The 20,573-nt window shown below is 48.3% G+C and overlaps 1 protein-coding gene across 2 annotated transcripts in view; it reads right to left on the minus strand.

The window, feature by feature from the left end:
• CIZ1 (CDKN1A interacting zinc finger protein 1) overlaps positions 1-20,573 on the minus strand; it is a 748,675-nt gene that overhangs the window by 404,247 nt on the left and 323,855 nt on the right. For both annotated transcript variants that reach the window (XM_086924896.1, XM_086924897.1), the window contains exon 7: positions 17,499-17,578. In XM_086924896.1, coding sequence (XP_086781022.1) covers positions 17,499-17,578 — 80 coding nt within the window. The remainder of the gene's footprint in view (positions 1-17,498; positions 17,579-20,573) is intronic.

Genomic DNA, 20,573 nt, shown 5'->3' on the forward strand with positions numbered 1-20,573 from the left:
TGAGGCATGATGGGAAGCCTGGGGTCAGGGCTGCCTTAAAGGCACAGTGACATTTTTTTGTTGAAAAAGCTTTCATTTTCTATGTTATTGCTTTTCAATGCAGCCTGAGGTCAACAATGTCTTTTATGAGCAATTTTCAGGAGTTATGAGTGGTTTTACTCATTAAAACACAAAATTCAAAGGATATTTGATTTAATGTGTTCTTTGTTTCCTTTATAATTGCAGGACATTTACAAGGTTTTTGGGTGGGAATATTCAGTGCTTATGACTTTGATGAGCATCCCCTGGAAGAGAACGCTAGGTTGAGCTGAGCTTGGTTCGGTTGTCTGATCTCTCCATGGTTCTGCGTTAATAGGCGTGGAGATAGATTTAGTTTTTGATGTGGCACCACAGACATTTGCAGCAGCGTGGTGTACCACGGTTGTCTGGCCCAAGTTGGAGCGACTAGAATGAGTGTCACGGAATGTTGTTGTAATTTGCGCACCACTAACGGAAATAGTGGGAGAGGAGGAAAAGCGTACGCAAATAGTCTTGACCAGTTCATCCATATCGCATTGCCCTTGGACAATGGGTGTGGGTATCTGGCGGCAAAGTTTGAGCATTTTGCGTTTTCGTGAGTGGCAAAGAGGTCTATCTGAGGTTGTCCCCACATTTGAAGAACGGATGAAGAACTTGTGGATGAAGTTCCCACTCGTGGATCTGCTGTGTTTGTCGACTTAGCAGATCTGCGATAGTGTTTTGTACTCCTGGGACGTGTTGGGCTAAGAGGAAGATTTTTAGCGGTATAGCCCATCTCCATATCTGCTGCACTAACTGAGAGAGCTGCAGAGAGTGTGTGTCCCCCCCTTGCTTGTTTATGTAGTACATAGCTGTCATATTGTCTGTGCGGACTAAGACAGCTTTGCCTGACACTTGAGTTTCAAATGCTTTCAGAGCTAGAAACAAAGCTAGCAACTCCAAATGATTGATATGGAGTAACTTTTGTTGCGGTGTCCACCTGCCCTGCATGGTGTGATGCAGTAAATGGGCTCCCCAGACGGAAAGCGATGCGTCCACTGTCATGACTATTTGAGGAACTGGCTCTAGAAACGGTCGCCCCTTGGAAAGATTTTTGGTGTTCCACCATTGCAGAGAACGATGAGTCAGACCGTCTACCAACACTAGGTCTGTTAGTTGACCTTGAGCCTGGTTCCATTGGCGTGCTAGGCACTCTTGAAGTGGACGCATTTGTAATCTTGCGTGAGGAACTATGAATATGCAATATGCCATCATTCCTATGAGCTGCATGAACTCTCGAGCTGGTAGCGAGTGTTGCGGTTTGAATTTTGTTAGGAGAGTTTGTACACTTCTTATCCTGGCTGGAGAGGGATAGGCTAGTGTTAGTTGGGTGTTTATTGTAGCACCGAGATACTGTTGTATGTGCGAGGGTTGCAGATGCGATTTGGTGTGATTTACTGTGAATCCCAAGTTGTGAAGCAGTTGAATGGTAGCGTGTGTGTGTTGTACACACTGTCTGTATGAGCTGGCTTTTATGAGCCAGTCGTCCAGATATGGGAAGACGTGAATATGTTGTCTTCTTAGGTGTGCTGCTTCTACTGCTAGGCATTTGGTAAACACCCTTGGAGCTGTTGTGACTCCGAATGGGAGCACTTTGAACTGGTAGTTGTTGGACCTGGCCCTTTTGGCAGGTTCACCCCGAGACTTTTTCCTTTTTCCTAGTCTGTTTCTGGAACCTGGTGGGGTGATTTTAGGCCTCTGCGCACTTTTTCACTGTGGTACAGTGTAAAGTGCTTGCGCTCTCTGTATGTGTGGTGAGTGACCTGCCCTCCTATAGAAATGAATGGGAAATATGTATGCCCATGGTAGTTCCTGATGTGTGGGGAGTGCAGGGGCGAGTTTGGTATGAGAGAACTCGTGAGATGGAATGCTGCTTAATGGTATATGCGGCATGATTGTGTCTAGTCCAGAAGTGCCACTTTTAGAAGTTGGCATATTTGTGTAATTTGTGTCTGGCGTGTGATTGGCTGGTGAGCCTGGTCCAGGAGTGGCTGGGCCTGCTTGTGGATTGACTGTCTGGTTTGAGGGTGACAGGGGCTGGAGAGCCCAGGAGGTTGTCTGAGTCAGCCCATGAATGAAAGGCAGCATCTGCTGCCAGGGAAGTGGGAGGAGATGGCACCTGATAGTGAAGGGCTGTGCCTGCCTGACCACAATGCTGGCTCCACCCCCGCTGGGCGACTGTCACCTCTGTCCCTGATACTGAAGGGACTTCCCTATAACCAGTTCTAGCTGGTTCTCACACTGCCTGCACAAAGACTTCAAAGACTTTTCCCTGTATAAGAAGGGGCTGTGTCCCCTTCCAATTTGTTCTTGTTTCTGACTTGAATCTGCCAGGGGCGTGCTGCTGCTTGGGCTCAGGGGAATCCCTGGGCCCTGCCCAGCCCCTGGAGCTCTGATGGACTTTCCTGGATGCCTGGAGGACTTCTGGGGGACCCCTCTGCCTTGCCTGGGCTGATTGGGGGGACTTTGCTTTGCCCCTGGGAATCTCTGGGACCATTGGCAGCATGGAGAAGCTGCCTTTCCCTTCAGAGAACTTTTTCTTTCTTTTGCCTGGGCTTATGATAGCCTAAAAGTTCCTGGAAGCGCTTTGTTTGCCTCTAGCGCTTTGGAGCGCTTTATTTTGACCCTTTGCAGTATGGAGCTGCTCTCGGACCTGCTATTTAGCCCGAGTTTCAATATTTTTGGAGGTCTGTGGTGCCTCCCCTCGTGAATTCTGCTCTAGCGCGGTTGTGAGGCCGAGAGGGCGGTCTTCCCGTGACCTGCGCCCTCAAAACTCATCTGCCGCCTGTTCACCGCCACTGCCCGGGGCCAGGAATACCCCCAGAAGTTGCCGTTCGTAAACACAGGCTGCCGCGGTGAAGATCGGAGCCGCTGCGCTCCCATTGGCTGGAGGAGCCGAGCCCCCTCACCAACGCCGCGACAGGATAGGCCCGTGCGGCGCAGCGTCATCGCCGTGGTCGTGCCGTGATTGGCTGAGAAGCGGAGCGTCACTGAAAGCCTGTCCCGGGAGCCGCACTGCCATTGGCTGACTCCCGGGTGTGTCAGAGGCTCGCCCCAAACGCCGCGTCCGGATTGGTCCCTGTCTTCGGGACTGCTGGAGGAGCGAGAGAGCCGAGGAAGAAGATGGCGGCCGTTGCGGGGCTCCCGTGACCGAGAGGGAGCCCCGAGAGAAGGAGCGTGGCCGGCTGCAGGGACTCCCGTGTGCTGAGAGAGCCCCGAGGGAGGAGAGCCGCCGCTCGCCAGTAAACCGGTGAGTGGGGCAGAGGAAAGGGAGCGGCGCCGGGACACATTGTCGGTGTCCGACCCCCCCCCCCGGTAGCGCGAGCTCGCGCTCATGGTCAGCGTGAAGCCACGAGGGCTTCAAGGGTGGCCCCGGTTGGCAGTGGGTCGCCCCAACGTGTGTAGAGCCCCGAGAGGCTCCCTGCCCCTATGATTGTGTTTAGAGCCACGGAGGCTCTAGGGGGCACAGTTGTTTGGAGAGCCTGAGGGCTCCCTGGAGACTATTTTGTTTAAGAGCCTGTTTGGCTCCAGCGTTTGGCCATTTTTAATTAGAGGGGGCGTCGGGGCACATTGCCGGTGCCCGCCCCCTCCTGCCTGCGAGGGATTTGTTAAGAGCCTCGAGGGCTCCAGGGGCCTATAATTGTTCAACAGCCTGTGTGGCTCCAACGTCCTGCGCAGTGTGGGGTAAGAGCCTGTGTGGCTCCAACGATTGAGCGCAGTTTGTTTCCTAAGGGTCAGTGAGGACCCTGTCGCAATTGAAGTTCCCAGCTGCCCAGCAATTAGTGGGCAGCTGCACCGTTTAGGTCTTGTGTGTTCCCAGGTGCCCAGCAAGTAGTGGGCACCTGCTACGTTTAGGCTTGTGCTTGGACTGGCGCTGCATGGCAGCGCGCCCTGACATTTGGACACAGGGCGTCTGAGCCCCAACAAGGCCAATTGGTCTAGGGACTGCCACAGGAGGTGGCTCATGTGATTTTTGCGCTATTGTATTTGTTCTGAACACCGCTGAATGTGTAGGTTTATGCATCATGTGTTTCCCTTGTCTTACACCTCTGAATGTTTTTAGGCATCATGTGTTTCCCTTTACTACACCGCTGAATGTGTTTTCATGCATCATGTGTAATGTGTTGTGCTTATACCCCTAAATGCTGTGTGATACTTAGGTGGTTGTTCTTTTTAGTACAGGTGGTCCTAGTGAGGTCCTGGTACCTGTTCCCAGTAGTTACTGGATGTATTTTATAACTGTTATCTTGTGCTATACTTATTCTATTTCTAAAAGTGTTGATTCTGACAGTGTCCCATGTGGCCCTGTCCTGTACATAATCCCTTGTGAATATTGCCCGTGCCAGTTGGCACCATGTATATTGTGTGATACTATCTGATGTGTTTTTACAATACAAAAGTTATTATATAATAACCTTGTGTGGAGTTCCTTTTGTGGTGTGCCAAGCATGTTGTTGCTGTTGTGTGCTGGCGCAAATGCTTTACACATTGCCTCCGAGTTTAGCCTGACTGCTCGTGCCAAGCTACCAGGGGAGCAGGGGTTATCTTGGCGTGTGACTCCCTCGCCCTGACTAGAATGGTGGTTTCTGCCTGGCTTTGGCGTCAGCCTTAGCCTACCAGAAATAGCCAGTTCTAACAGTAGTGTTGTCCATTTAGCACAAATCTGAGATATTTTCTGTGTGCTGCGTGGATGGGAATATGGAAGTAGGCGTCCTTGAGACCTAGAGTGACAAGGAAGTCGTTTAGTCCCAGTAGTGGAAGGCCCTGTTGAAGTGCGACCATATGAAAATGATCAGACTGTATGTAAATGTTTAGAGGTCTGAAGTCTAGGATGGGTCTTAGGGATCCGTCCTTCTTTGGTATTAGGAAATATAGGGAGTATACTCCTTTGTTTTTCTGGTGCTCTGGAACTATTTCTATTGCATTTTTCTGCAGGAGGGATATTACCTCCTGTCTGAGCAATGTTAAATGTTCCTGTAAGATTGGACGCTGCTTGGGTGGTATGTTTGGGGGGGTAGATTGTAGTTCCAGACAATAACCTGATTGAATTATTTGGAGCACCCACCTGTCTGATGTGATGTTTTCCCAGGCTGGCAGGGACTGTTGAAGTCTTCCCCCGACAGGAGTGGAATGGGACGGGGGAAGGGGAAGGGAGTCATTGGGCAGAGGTAGAGGCAGAGACGGAGTTGTTATTTTTGCCTTTGCCTTTGTTATTGTTACCCCTGTACCCACCCCTTTGGTAGCCTTATCTGTAGGTACACTGTGTAGGGGCTTTGTACGAGGTAGAAGCTGTGTCTGAAGTATATCCCCTGGTGGCACCTCAATAGTTTGAGCGACGAAATGAACGTCTGGGAGCCTGCGACTGCAGGGCTCCCATAGATTTGGCGGTGTCTCTATCTTTTTTCATTTTCTCTAATGATACATCAACCTCGGGTCCAAATAGGTTTTGTTCGTCAAAAGGTTGGTTAAGAATGGTGCTTTGTACCTCGGATTTGAACCCTGATATGCGCAGCCAGGCGTGTCTGCATAGCAAGACGCTGGTGTTAACTGCCCTAGAGGCCGTGTCTGCTGCATCATGGGCACACCTAATAGATGTGTTGTGGAGGAGTGTGGCTCAATGGTTAGAGCGGCAGACCCTGATGCAGAGCTCTGGCCCGGGACCAGGGTTCAATTCCCGCTTCAGCGGGTCTTGGGCTCAATTTCCTCGGACCTGACAATTCTCGCCTCAGTGCCTATTCTAATCATGGGCCCCACGCTGCAACTCTGGGCAATAGCCTGCTTAACCTCCACACCGGCCCCAACAGCGCTAGGATGCCTGGCTTCACCCTGGGGGTGCCCAGGAGTGGACACTTCACAGGGAAAGCCAGGATGGGTTCCTCAGCGGTATGAGTAATAGCGCCAGGAAACCGCTTGGTGACAGTGCGCTCTACAAATACCTTGACATTTACATTTACATTTACATTTATGTGTTTGTGATGTTTTTCCCCTCCTGGATGAGCTTGTTTGCTCTATCCTTGTACTTGTCAGGGAAGTGCCTCATTAGTGACTCTAGCTCATCGTAACGTGCCCGGTCATATCTGGCTAGTAGTGCCTGTGTGTTGGTGATACGCCACATGATTGCTGCATGAGGCCCTGTTTTTTTGCCTGATACGTCAAGTAGCTTAGACTCTTTATCTGGTGGTGCAGCTTCACCGGATGTTTCTGAGTTTGCTCTCTTGCGTGCATTGGAAACTACAAGTGAGTTTAGTGGTACTGGGCCTTTAATATATGCTGGGTCTGATGGGGCAGCTTTATATTTTTTCTCTATCCGAGGGTTAATGACCCGAGTTCTGACTGGGTCTTTGAAGACTTCAGGAGCATGGGCAAGATGGATGAAGACCTTTGTGCATTATCAAATGTATCCATCAGGAAGTCTTCCTCAACAGGGCCTGTATAAATATCTACCACATGATGTGCAGCCCTGTGAATTAATTCATTAAACCCTATAGTGTCTTCTGGTGGGGAAGGCCTTGAGGGGTATATGTCATCCTGAGGGACATTTGGGACATCTGGGGTGGTATAATTGTCCCACAGGTCTGGGGATCCTGTGGGCGTTTTTGGATCAGGTGTGTTACCCCCCATATCGTCAGAGGTATCATCCCTGTGGAGTGTGATAGGGGAATGATGGAGAATGCTGTGGTGGTGGTGATGGTACAGGCGAGAGAGAAGGGGAAGGCAGTCTTAAGGGAGAGGTAGCCATGTCCTTCTTTGAATAAGGAGCTGGAGCTGGTGTGTCCAGTGGTCGCTTTTTTGGAGCCAAAACTAGGCGTCCAGTGACTGGGTCCTTAGCCAGAGTCTTTTGAGCAGGGTCTGGGTAGGATAAATCCACTGCAGGGGATCGATCTTTTGGTGAGGATGAAGTCTTGTGCACCGAGATGGCCTGTTTTGGTTTCTTGGCAATGTCTTTTACTGGGGAGGCAGCCGTCTTTTTCGGCTCCGAAGCTTTTTTCGGTTCGGAGTGTTTTTTCGGTTCCGGTACGGTTTTTGGATCCGATGACTTTTTCGGATCTGATGATTTTTTCGGTTCCGGTGATGTCTTGCAATCCGAAGCGAGCTTGCTTGGTTCCGGCCTGGGTTTCGGTGCCGAAGGAGTAGTGGTGTGCTTCGCTGCCGATGGCTTGGATGTCGGGCCGTTGTCTTTTTCGGTGCCGGTTTGTGTGCGCCGGCACCGTGTGAAGGTCGACTCGAGCTCGAGTCGCCTGGAGGCTTTGTTAGCCTCTTAGCCGGGCCCGAAGGTGGGGCAGTAGAAGCAGTTTGACGGTCTGCACCCGAGCTGGAGGGTGAGGGTATGACCGGGGCCTTCTGTGTTGAGGAGGGGTCGGGGTTTGACGGTCTTACATATGACCCGCTGCGCTGGAGTGATGTCCTCGACTTCGGAATTGTATGCTTCGGAGCTGCTGTCGACGTCATGCTTTTCAGGGACCTTGACGCCCTCCTCGAAGACACTGCGATGGGGGTTTTGAGAGAAATCAGATACTAGGGGCGCTCTGCCTCAATTAATACGTTACAGTGTGTGGAGTAAGTAGTCAAAGAGTAGTGCGTGAAGAGCAGACGGAAAAAACCCTTAACCGTCTAAAAAGTCCAGGACTTAGCAATAGTACACAGCTGTGCTCTCGCAACTACAATGGGGTAGATAAGTTTAGTACAATGACAAACACAATACAATAAATCAAAGCAGATCCTTTGGTGTTTCTCTTGTCCCAGCAAGATGAAGTTTTAATGTATCCAGACTTGAAGAACAGTCATAGTAAGCCGACACGTGTTTCGTCGTGTACAGATGAGTCAACACGACTCTTCAGGGCTTTTAACTCAACTCCGAGCAAGTGAGTTGAGAAAAGTCTGGTACTCATGGAGGTATTCACTGAGTGTGTATGTGCATGTGTACTGGTCAGTAGGACCGGTACATCCAGTAAAGCGCAAGAAAATAGTCTTGCTGCTATGTTCCGTTCAATAGGATTAGTCAAGTTTATCAGAGTTTTCCACTTAATACGGGTGTGTATAAGGCAGTAGCCGGGAGGGGATCCATCTGCTGAGGCACTTTAGAAAAACGGGTACGTTATTCTCCAGACACGGTGTGCGGTAGTATGGTATCCCTCCTCCGTTGTTTCCCGGTCGCCGTCCTCCTCGAAGACGTTGTCCGGAATCGGAGCTGAAGATCTTTGAGCCATTGTTCTCCTCGCTCTTCAGTCCCGGATAGTCTTGTTGGAGCGGAAAGAGGCACAAGCTGAACAGTCTTTCGCCTCGTGCTCCGGAGAGAGACAGAGGTTACACACCTCATGCAGGTCGGTGGGGGAAACTTCGACACACATTGAGGACACTTCTTAAATGGCATCCTTTCCATGAGCTTGAATTGAGGCCTAGGTAGGCCCGAAGGCCGTCGACGACGACCGGAATCGAGATCCTCGATGTTTGAAAATTAGCGTCGATTGGAAAGCGTTTGAAACTAAGTTTTGTAGTTTGGTGAGGATTGCGCGCCGAAGGAAATCGGTTCCAACACGGAGCGATGGAAACACATCCGAGCCCGGTGGCGGAAATAAACAATCTGGGGATGGAGCCGATGCCTATGCGCAGTATCATCCTAAGGAGGAGTCACCTATCTCTTGACTCCGAAAGACTTTTCTGCAACAAAACAAACTGCAAACATCCGGGCCCAACACTAGGTGGCCATCTATGCATAGTGTGTAATCTGCAGCTCATATGCCTCGAACAGTATATTTTTATAACTGTTGTGTCACGTTTTAGGCCCTTAATATGAAAACTGCATCTCCGAGGTTGCCTGCTGCTTAGTCTGTTGTTTGTGTCTTTGCTTAGTTCTTTCTGTTGCTATATCTTTTCTGTTCCCCTTCCTTCCGGTGCTTGTTACCTCTAAAGCCTATCTATCCTGAACCCAAGCGTTTGTCTAAGCCTTACGGGGCCCCTGGTTATGTCCTTGTGAAACATTTGATTGCTCGGAGTGAGCGGAGACCGAGCAAAAGCCGTGCTGATAGACTTTCCCGCTGCACGGCTCGTCTGTGCCCTTTGACCTGGAGCCGCGCTGAGAGAACCGGAGCCGCGCTGAGAGACCCGAAGCCGCGCTGATAGAAGGAGCCGGCGCCTGCTGCTTTTTCGGGTACGTGAGCATTGTTGGGCTTGACTGTACAAAGGGCTGAGCCACGGAACGCCGATTGTACAGCGCCTCCTCTCCGTACAGTGATAGAAGCGGACGCTTCTAATTAACATTCTTTCTTGGAGCTCCGTGACTCTTATCTTTTGAGCACCGCCTATATGTTTATCGGCTTGGATATTGTTTGACTAGTTGGAGCTGTTATCTCCTGTGGATCGGAAAAGACATGAACGAGTGTATATTTACTTGCCACGGAGAATTGGAACAGGCTAATTGAAATACGAGACTTCATTGAGAGAGCACATTAGCTTCCTAGATGTGCATTCGAGACTAAGAGTTTTGCTTTCTCTCTGGAGCTGTGACTCTTTGAATTTGTTTTCTTTTATTTATTCTTCTTTATCAATTTTCCTCTTGGATGTTTGTGGCAGTTCAGACTAGTGAGTATTCACCGTGTATCTATATCTCTATTGCTCTTGGTTTCATTAAGGGGGAGGGGGTGAGTATTTACAAGTGTCTTCTTGTGTATCCATGCAGACTCAGCAAGCAGATTTAGAGAGGAACACCTAACCTGTCTTCGCCTGCTGTAGATGGTTTCTGGCTGCCAGCCTGTTATATTTTCTTTCTCCTTTTTTTCCCCTTCCCTGGGGGAGGTCTTCCTAGAGGAGTGTTATACCTATGGCTCATCTGGGGAACCGCTCCTAGGGAGGAAGGAATTAGGCTACGACATCGCTCCTGCTGCATCTGAATATTAAGGTTAGTCATCCTGCCTAGTTTGTGACAGAGTGACAAGCCCACGTCCTCTTGCGGCTCGAGCGATGGATACCAACACTGTATTGCAAACCGTGTTGGATTCTTTAACTGCTTTACGGGTAGAGGTAGACGCAGTGAGAGGGGAGAACCATGATATGCGGAATGAGATGGGTGCTCTTAGACGTGATGTTGAGGGATTGGCCCAAGCTAGGACTACAGGAAAGCAGTATATTAGGGAGGCCACTTTACCCCCCCCCCCTGTCCAAACATCTTCCCATTTAGCCCCAGGAGTGCAGGGTCCATCCACCATTCAGGTTATACAACCTGTTCAACTACCATTGGCACCGCCTGAAAGGTTCTTAGGGGATCCTAGGAAATTTAGTACCTTTTTAGGGCAGTGTAAGCTGCACTTCATGTGCAAACCCTCTGTTTTTCCTGATGACCATTCTAAGACCGCCTTTATGTTGTCTTACTTGGGAGGCAACGCTGCGAGTTGGTCCTTTCCTTTAATTGATAAAAACGACCCTGTGTTAGCTAGTTTTGACGATTTTTGTGATGAAATGCGTAAGTTGTTGGACCGCAAGGCTCATATGTTGTCCTTGGATCGGGAACTTATAACGCTTAAACAGGGATCACTGGATTTATTAACCTACATCACCCATTTCAACCGTCTTGTTGTCGAGGCTGATTGGCCATCTGCCAAACGAGTTTCCTTGTTTTATCAAGGATTGAGAGGGGAACTGAAGGATGTTCTGGCCCAGGTGGTGAACATGCCCACTTCTTGTGAAGAATTGATAGATCTTACTATACAGCTAGATCATCGATTACAGGAACGTAAGGGCGATAAGCACCGCTATGAGTTGCGTTTTCCAGTACCAAAACCTAGAGTGGCATCGGAGGGTGCATCTACTGCGGACACTACAGAACCTATGCAAATAGGGGGAGTCAGAGGTCCATTGAGTTCAGAAGAAAGAACGCGCCGACGCAACCAAAAGCTTTGCATGTATTGCGGAAAGCCCGGACATTTTATCAGAGACTGCAAGGCAAAAACAAAGAGCATCAGAAACATACCTGCTGTTGAATATCCTTCACAGGATTCGGGAAACGAGAAGGCTCAAACAAACCAGAGGCCCTTGGTTTGAGCTATGACGAGGTGAAAGAGGTCTCTCATGCAATAGCTAATACCATGCAACCTTCTGTGCCCCACATGAATTTGTGTGTTACCCTTACATTGCCCGGAGAAATACCTGTAATGGTACACGCCATGCTTGATTCTGGAGCTACAGGTAACTTCATTGATGTACAATATGCTAGGAGGTTGGGAATTCCTTGCATCGAAAAAGAGGTACCTGAAGCAGGGAAAGCTGTAGATGGATCGGATTTGACATCGGGACCAGTGTGTCATCATACCTGTCCATTGGTGATGCAAGTAGGACAAGAACATTATGAACACATATCCTTTGATTTAATCGACGCTCCTCAGTTTAGGTTGATCTTGGGTATGCCTTGGTTAACCCAACATCACCCACTTGTTAAGTGGGCTGCTCGTTCTATTACACTGAGCTCTGTATATTGTGCAGAACATTGTATTCCAACGCATCCTCACGAGGAAATTAGAATGGAAACGCCTGCTAGTACGTTGGCTTCTGGAGGAAGAGAGTTGGGAGTCAACGCAATGACTACCCTTCCGGACGTATATCAAAGGTATCAGGAGGTCTTCAGTGAAAGAGAAGCCAGTAAACTACCCCCACACCGGGAGTATGACTGTGTCATAGAGTTGGAACCTGGAGCAAATATTCAGTGTAGCAGGGTATATGCTCTCACTGAAGCTGAAAACACTTACTTACAACAATATCTGAAGAAATTGTTGGAATCCGGATTCATCCGTCCGTCTACGTCTCCTGCTTCGTCGCCCCTATTTTTCATCCCTAAGAAGGAAGGGGGCTTAAGGACACGTATAGACTATAGGGCGATTAATAGAGTTACCAGGAAGAACAGGTACCCGCTGCCTCTGATTCCAGTCTTGTTGGACCAGTTAAAAGATGCTAGGATATTCACCAAGTTGGATCTGCGGGGTGCATATCATCTGGTGCGTGTCCGTAGAGGAGATGAGTGGAAGACTGCCTTCCGCACCCGATACGGGCTGTACAAATATCAAGTGATGCCGTTTGGCCTATGCAATGCCCCCGCGGCATTTCAATTCTTTATGGACGAGGTGTTGAGAGGCTTATTGGATGTTTCATGTATAGTCTATATAGATGACATCTTGATTTATTCCTCTACGGGAGAGGAACATGTTCAGCACGTGATGGAAGTCCGGGAACGACTGCAACAACATGAGTTGTATGCCAAGTTGGAGAAGTGCTTGTTTCACACGAGAGAAGTGGAGTTCCTGGGTTATGTCATCGGCCCGAATGGTATCCAGATGGATAAAAAGAAAACACAAGCTATTATCCAGTGGGAATCTCCCTCGTCCGTAAAAGCTTTGCAGAGCTTTTTGGGTTTTGCAAACTTTTACAGGAGGTTTATTAAAGACTTCTCTAGGATCATACAACGTTTGACCTATTTGTTGAAAAAATGAGCCAATTTCAAGTGGACTGATCCTGCGGAATGTGCCTTCCGAACTCTAAAGACATGTTTTGTGACTGCTCCCATTCTCCGACATCCAGATGCTAGCCAACCCTACATAATGGAGACGGATGCATCATACTATGCCATAGGAGGTACTCTTTCACAGAGAAACCTGGATACTGGACAACTACATCCGGTGGCATATTACTCCTGTAAATTATCCTCCTGTGAAATCAACTACAGCATCACTGATAAGGAATTGCTAGCCATTAAGAGGGCTTGTGAGGAGTGGAGACACCATCTTATGGGGGCCAGACACACAGTGGAAATCTTCACCGATCATCGGAATCTCCTTTTTTTGAAAAGCGCACGAGCGTTAACACCACGCCAATTAAGGTGGTCTTTGTTTTTCTCGCATTTTGATTTCGTAATTAAATACCGTCCGGGTCCCCAAAATGGTAAAGCTGAAGCGCTTTCAAGACCAGAATCAGCAGTGAGGGACCTTTCTCCAGACCCTGAGGATCCACCAGTCATTCTCCAGGAGGCATCCTTCTCTCCATCGGCTTCAGCTATTTCAGGCTCCCTTGATTTCTTGAAACAAGTTGAAGAGGAAGTCAAACTGATTAATGCGCAAACCTGGATAGCTGTGGAACCACAGCAGAGAACACTTCTAAACAGACTTCTTTTCAGGGACAGACAGTTGTATGTGCTTACGACAGAACTACAAAATCAAGTTCTGAAATGGACTCATGATTCTACATTAGGTGGTCATTTGGGTGTTCAGAAAACCTTGCAAACTGTCATCAGGTATTTTTGGTGGGAGACCTTGAGGAAGGACATTGCGGACTATGTGGCTAAGTGTCCTGTATGTACTCAGGCTAAGGCACAGCATCAAAGAAGTAGCGGTTTGTTACGCCCTATACCGATACCCCCAGCGCCATGGCACACCGTCTCTATGGACTTTATCGTGGAGATGCCTCTCAGTCACGGCAACAACACCATCTTAGTGGTTATTGATCATTTAACCAAAATGGGTCATTTTATAGCCCTAACTAAATTGCCTACCTCTGGGGAATTGGCCTTAGTCTTCTTGCAAAATGTGGTTAGGTTACACGGGGTCCCTTCTGTTCTTATCACGGATAGGGGAACACAGTTTACCTCTAAGTTTTGGAAGGCATTGTGTGACATCCTGAATATCGATGCCCGTTTGTCAACAAGCTATCATCCCCAGACAGACGGGAAAACTGAAAGACTTAATCAAACACTTGAACAATATCTAAGGTGTTTTACTCTGCAACAAAGTGAGGAATGGAGAACGTTGTTGTGGATGGCGGAGTTCGCCTACAATAGCGCTACCCATTCATCTTTGGGATGTTCGCCCTTTTATTGTCTTCATGGCTTTCATCCCAATTTTTTGTCTTTTGATCACCCTGGTGTTTCCTCCCTTCCTTCTATACAGGAGCATCATGCTCACCTTATCTCTATAGCGCAGGAGGCCAGAGAGCAGTTGGTGGCAGCCAGAGACCATGACAAAAAACAGGCTGATAGAAAAAGAACCCCTGAACCAGAGTATACTATAGGAGACAAGGTATGGTTGAGTACGAAGTACTTGAAATTGAAGGGGATCACAAGGCTGCAACCCAAATTTGTTGGCCCATATCCCATTCTTGCTGTTATCAATACGGTGGCCATGAAGCTTCGTCTTCCCCCTACATGGCACATACATCCAGTGTTCCATGTGTCTCTTTTGAAGCCGTATGTGCCAGGTACCAGAGCAATGGGGAGGCCACAGCCTGTGGATATAGATCGGGACACTGAATATGAAGTGCGAGCTGTACTCGATTCCAGGAGAGTGAGGGGTGCTTTACAATACCTGATTGACTGGAAAGGTTATGGGCATGAGGAACGCTCTTGGGAGCCTCGTTCTAATCTCCACTGCCCTAGCCTTTTGCGGCGTTTTCACGCTATGTACCCATCTAAGCCTGGTGGACCGCCGAGACGTCGGTCCTAGAGAGGTGGTTCTGTCACGTTGTAGGCCCTTAATATGAGTACAGCATCTCCCAGAGTGCCTGCTGCTTAGTCTGCTGTTTGTGTCTTTACTTAGTTCTTTCTGTTGCTATATTTTTTCTGTTCCCCTTCCTTCCGGTGCTTGTTACCTCTAAAGCCTATCTATCCTGAACCCAAGCGTTTGTCTAAGCCTTACGGGGCCCCTGGTTATTTCCTTGTGAAACATTTGATTGCTCGGAGTGAGCGGAGACCGAGCAAAAGCTGTGCTGATAGACTTTCCCGCTGCACGGCTCGTCTGTGCCCTTTGACCTGGAGCTGCGCTGAGAGAACCGGAGCCGCGCTGAGAGACCCGAAGCCGCGCTGATAGAAGGAGCCGGCGCCTGCTGCTTTTTCGGGTACGTGAGCATTGTTGGGCTTGACTGTACAAAGGGCTGAGCCACGGAACGCCGATTGTACAGCGCCTCCTCTCCGTACAGTGATAGAAGCGGACGCTTCTAATTAACATTCTTTCTTGGAGCTCCGTGACTCTTATCTTTTGAGCACCGCCTATATGTTTATCGGCTTGGATATTGTTTGACTAGTTGGAGCTGTTATCTCCTGTGGATCGGAAAAGACATGAACTAGTGTATATTTACTTGCCACGGAGAATTGGAACAGGCTAATTGAAAAACGAGACTTCATTGAGAGAGCACATTAGCTTCCTAGATGTGCATTCGAGACTAAGAGTTTTGCTTTCTCTCTGGAGCTGTGACTCTTTGAATTTGTTTTCTTTTATTTATTCTTCTTTATCAATTTTCCTCTTGGATGTTTGTGGCAGTTCAGACTAGTGAGTATTCACCGTGTATCTATATCTCTATTGCTCTTGGTTTCATTAAGGGGGGGGGGTGAGTATTTACAAGTGTCTTCTTGTGTATCCATGCAGACTCAGCAAGCAGATTTAGAGAGGAACACCTAACCTGTCTTTGCCTGCTGTAGATGGTTTCTGGCTGCCAGCCTGTTGTATTTTCTTTCTCCATTTTTTCCCCTTCCCTGGGGGAGGTCTTCCTAGAGGAGTGTTATACCTATGGCTCGTCTGGGGAACCGCTCCTAGGGAGGAAGGAATTAGGCTACGACATCGCTCCTGCTGCATCTGAATATTAAGGTTAGTCATCCTGCCTAGTTTGTGACATGTTGGTTCTAAAAATAAAACACCTATATCTGTGGATATAAATGCAATTGGCCTGGAGTTCAGTCCTTGAGTGTGTGAAACCTTTTGCTGACTGAGTGTGTACAACAACTGCTTTACACTGTCCTCTGGAACTGCCTTACTGCTCGACCAAGCTACCACTTTGGAGAGTAAGGTCAGTTTTTACTTTAACCTCTGTTATACCTCTGGGGTTGGTGGACTCTATACACACTGTACTTCATTCTAGTCCAGTATATATAGAGCAACTTTCTCACAGAAGGTGATTGGAGAGCAAGTGAGGAATACTCTGTGACTAGAATACCGGCGTTACATTTGTGTTTCCATTCATATATCCATTTCTTTAGGTTACTGAAAAACACTACAGAGAATTTGACCAGTAGTGAATACATGTAGTAGTTAGCAAATAGCCCCACCACAAGGTGTAGATAGATTTACTTAATTCACTGATTAGGTCCTTAAGAATTGCCACAGATTGAACTCACCATTAGGCAAGAAACATGTTGACCTGGAGAGATGAGCATAGCTTTAACTGAACCCTGGTGTCAGATAAGCTGTCACTCTTTTGTTTTAATGAGGTGGATAGCAGCCAGAATAAACGTGTTATTTGGACTATCTTACTTCTTTTAAATCACCTTTCCACTCCACTATATCTACACATCACAGGCCATACACCCCCATTTCATCATACGGCAAGGAACAAAAGATCTCCGATAAAGAGCCCCTTTACAGGTGCCTGTTGGGCATTGCAGCGCTGACCCAACGAGGAGCAGGTCCAGATGATGAAGCATGACACCTAGCTTGCTGGGTGTGTGAGGAGCCTAGTTCCGGTAGAAGGAATCCCTCCACACTCCCTCCCACGCCAGATACCACCTATCCTGTCATTACGAATGACAGTGGTTGGTCTACTGACTTTTTTGACTAGGCACCACTTCAAGAGGAACAGCATACCTTTAGGTAGTCAAATATCAATTCTGCCTTCCATGAGTGTTGGTGGGATGAAGTGAGTGCGACTCGTTAGAAATTGATGTTAATATAGAACCTTAACTTGTGACCTGCATGTCTTTTGAGGTCTTGTCATGTAGCTGCTATTACAACCTGGTTAACATTAACTTCTCTATAACTTTTTTAAGAAAATCCCATGATGGTGATCTGTCCACCTAGCTTATGTGAACATATCTTCAAGAGTTTGTTGTATGACGGATAGCTACCGCAGAGGGCAGATGTCTTGTCCACCACTGTCAATGGCACATTAAAGAGGGCAGACCGGATATTCCCCACTTTTTGGAAGAACCCCCACCCTATCCAACTCTGTAGATGGCTCTTAGACTTTGTATGTTTTCTTGTTTCAGGGGACTTTCTTTCTCTATTCTTCAAACAAAGGGGAACTGGCTGAGGGTGTGGCCACATGTCTGTCAATGTGTGCAGGGATGCTTGTGATTGGGAGTTTGCACAATTTACAGGATGCTGCTATATTCCATTAAATCACTTATCTAGAGGTCTGGTATTATCTCACCCGTTGGATCTGCAGGACTCTACTATCTGTCCTTCTCAGCGTTCTTACTTGATAGGCAAAAGGATAAACCTTCCTCTGTGGCTAAAGTGTTACACCCCCCTAAGTGGGCAAAGGTGGCACAAGCTCTGGCAAAGGGCAACAGCGTCTTCTGTGTCATGGCACCTACTCTCCTCACTGTTTAAATGGACACTGCCTTAGGGGTCAAATAAGCACACCCTTCTCAACAACAGAGGAAAAAGGATGAGTTCCTGAAGATGCAACATTCCGGTCACCTGTTTCTGGGGAATCTGTGTCCTCTTCCTCCTGGCTCACGCCAACACAAGGTTCTCCATCACAGCCTTCTTCTTCCAAGCTGAAAAAACCCAAAACGATCATTATTTACGGATGCCTGTTATCATTCCCCTGTTTTTTCCCAACTCTTTGTACCATGAGCAAGAAAAAAGCCCATTTGTCACATACTGATTTATATTTATTATATTGTTTTGTAACCTATGAAATTGCCTATCTTTGAACTCCAATAAAAAATTATGACACAAAAAAAAAAGCCCATAAACCCACTGCGTGCAGGGATCATCTGCAACGTATATTCTCTGCCCCACTCAAAGCACACGCGCCTAGGAGGGGCTGCGAGATAGGCAACTGGTCAGCCATGATAACTGTTTCGTGGGTTCAACCTTCCAACTAGCAAAATAAAAAGGGAACAATATTCCATGATAGAGTAAAAGAAAAAAGAATTCTAAAGTCCCAGGGAATACAAGCTTATAAACAGTTGTTAATGTTTCAAGGAGGCCACCACGCAGATCCATCACAAGCGCCGCCCACTTGCACCACAGGCACAACCTCCCTCTAGCTTATACACCTGCTCTGACTTCTCTCCCCCCTAATTTTGCTCTCCTCTGGATCATCACTCCACTAGATAGCTCCTCATTCCTTTGGTAACCCTAAATGTTTGACCTCTCTCTTGTTAATTCTGTTCTGCCCCTCTCCTTTCTCTATTTTACCCTTGCTTTTTTCCAGCACAATCTTCCACTCAGGCAGAGAAGTGAGGAAGACTGCCTGGTAGTAGTCCCAAGATAGGTCCCTGGACATGCCTTGGATCAGTACCGACTCAGCCTGTCCGCTGCACACGTCCAACACCACTGCCCTGAACCATCATCTGCCTCCTGTGCTGTCACTGAAGTCCCACCCATGACTCACCCTCCTCATACCACACAGAGCCGGATTCCCATTCGTCTCTCAGTCTGACAAGTAAGACTCCTGAGATTTCCCATATTTCTTTATAAAACGGGTAATTAACCTGCTGCCATCCCCAGTTCTGTATTGTGGGTGTTTCAGCTCATGTGCCTTCGATCAAATGCCTGTGATCTCTCAAAGGGTGCCCATTTCCATTAACAGTGCTTGGTGTGCTTGAAATTGTACGAAGGCGAGACTATATTCAGCCACCAGCATCTCCAATGTGGTCAGGACACCCTATGCAAACAGTACCCCACTGTTGTGATCCCTTCAGTGTCTCGCTGGGCTGCTTGCCTAGATATAAAATGCCCCTGATATCTAGGGACACCAAATAATAATCCTTCTCTGAACCCTGCCACGCCCACCTGAGGAAGGACCTTCTGCCTCTGCTGCAGCAGGAAGTCGAGGCTCTTTTGGCGAAAGGAGCCAGAGAGAGGGTTCCAGTGCCAGAAGTCGGACGTGATTTCAGGTGTAGAAGAAGAATGGGGCCTCTATTGCATAATTGACTTACACTCCCTCTCAATGCCTTTCTGAAAAAGGACAAGTTCAAGATGGTCACACTGGCCCAGGTCTTATCAGCCCTCTACCCTGGAGACTGGACGGTGGCATTGGACCTGTCTTGCAGCCCCATAGGTGTTACCTGCGCTTCACAGTAGGCCATGAGTATTTTCAGTTTGCTGTGCTCCCCTTTGGCCTTACTAGTGCCTCTCGGTGGTCGCGAAAGTGTCAGTGGTGGTTGCAGGATTCCCAGTCTTTCCCTACCTCAGATTCGCGGTTGAAGGTGGGCTTGCCCCAGGTAGTCATCTCCCAACTCCAGACTTCAGCAAACCTTTTAACATTGTTGGGGTTCACTATCATCTGACAAAGTCACACCGGAAGTCTCCAAAGATACTCCCCTTTCTACGAGGCATTCTGGACATGGTGCAGTGCATGCCTAGCCCACGGAGAAGAGAGTCTAGGACATTCTGGCTATGATTCGGTTTCAACATCTCTCCTGGATCTCAGTCAGTATGGCTCTGAGGCTGCTGGGACTGATGGCCGTGCCTGCATCCTGCTGGTCAAGCAAGCTAGATGGGATGTGCAGGCTCTACAGAGCAATCTGTAGTTCACTTGGGCATAGCACCAAAGGGATAATTCCAAGGTGGTCCAGATTTCTGAGGAGACTGCAAAAGATATGCAGTAGTGGCTGCAGGACAGCGATTTGCTCAGCGGCAGACTCTCTCTCCTTACCACAATCAGTGCTCATTGAGGTCACCAATGCACTGCTTCTGGGTTGGTGGGGGATCATCTTTGAGAGGTGGACATCAGAGGCGTCTGGTCTCCAGTGAACGCCCAGCTCCATATCAACCTTCTGGAGCTGAGAGCTATCTGCTTGGCACTGAAGGTCTTTCTGCCCTCCATCAAAGGGAAGCTGGTTCAGGTGCACACCCACAACACCATCCCCTACACCACATGCTACTTCAACAAGCAAGACTGGGTGGGCTCGTGGACCCTATGCAAGGTGGCTTGCAATCTCTGGATGTGGATAGGTGTTCAAGGGACTTTTCTGGCGAAACACCACCTAGCGGGTTACTTGAACAAAGTAAGCCATCAACGTCTTGCGAATCACAAATGAAAGTTACATATGAAGGGGCTGCACGGTCTTTCTGTGAATGTGAAGAACCCTGGCTCGATCCCTTTACCACTGCTGAGAATGCGAGAATGCGCAATGTCAGTACTTTTGCGTGTTGGACTTTCCAAGGTGTTTCTCACCACATAGAATGGAACTCGGGACTCCTATATGTCTTTCCGCAGATACGTCTTCTGCCTAAGTTTTGAAGAAGATCACGACCGACCAGGCCCAAGTCTTTCCAGTGGCTCCTGATTGGGCATGGAGAGTATAGTATCCTGACTTCTGGGCATGAGCATCTGCCTGGCCTGGTGGCTCAGTGGACTAAGGCGTCCACGGTTGGGGCCTGTGTTCAACCTCATGGTCACTGGTTCTAATCCCCCCGGGTCCACTCTGCCTTTAATCCCTCCAAGCTCGATGAAATGAGTACTATTGAGCTGGGTAACAATAAACATCTGTTATTCAACACCAAGATACCCTTGGGTGAACGTGCGCTTTACAAAGG

This window comes from Lissotriton vulgaris, chromosome 5 (genome assembly GCF_964263255.1).
Source record: "Lissotriton vulgaris chromosome 5, aLisVul1.2, whole genome shotgun sequence".
NCBI classification, from domain to species: Eukaryota; Metazoa; Chordata; class Amphibia; order Caudata; family Salamandridae; genus Lissotriton; species Lissotriton vulgaris.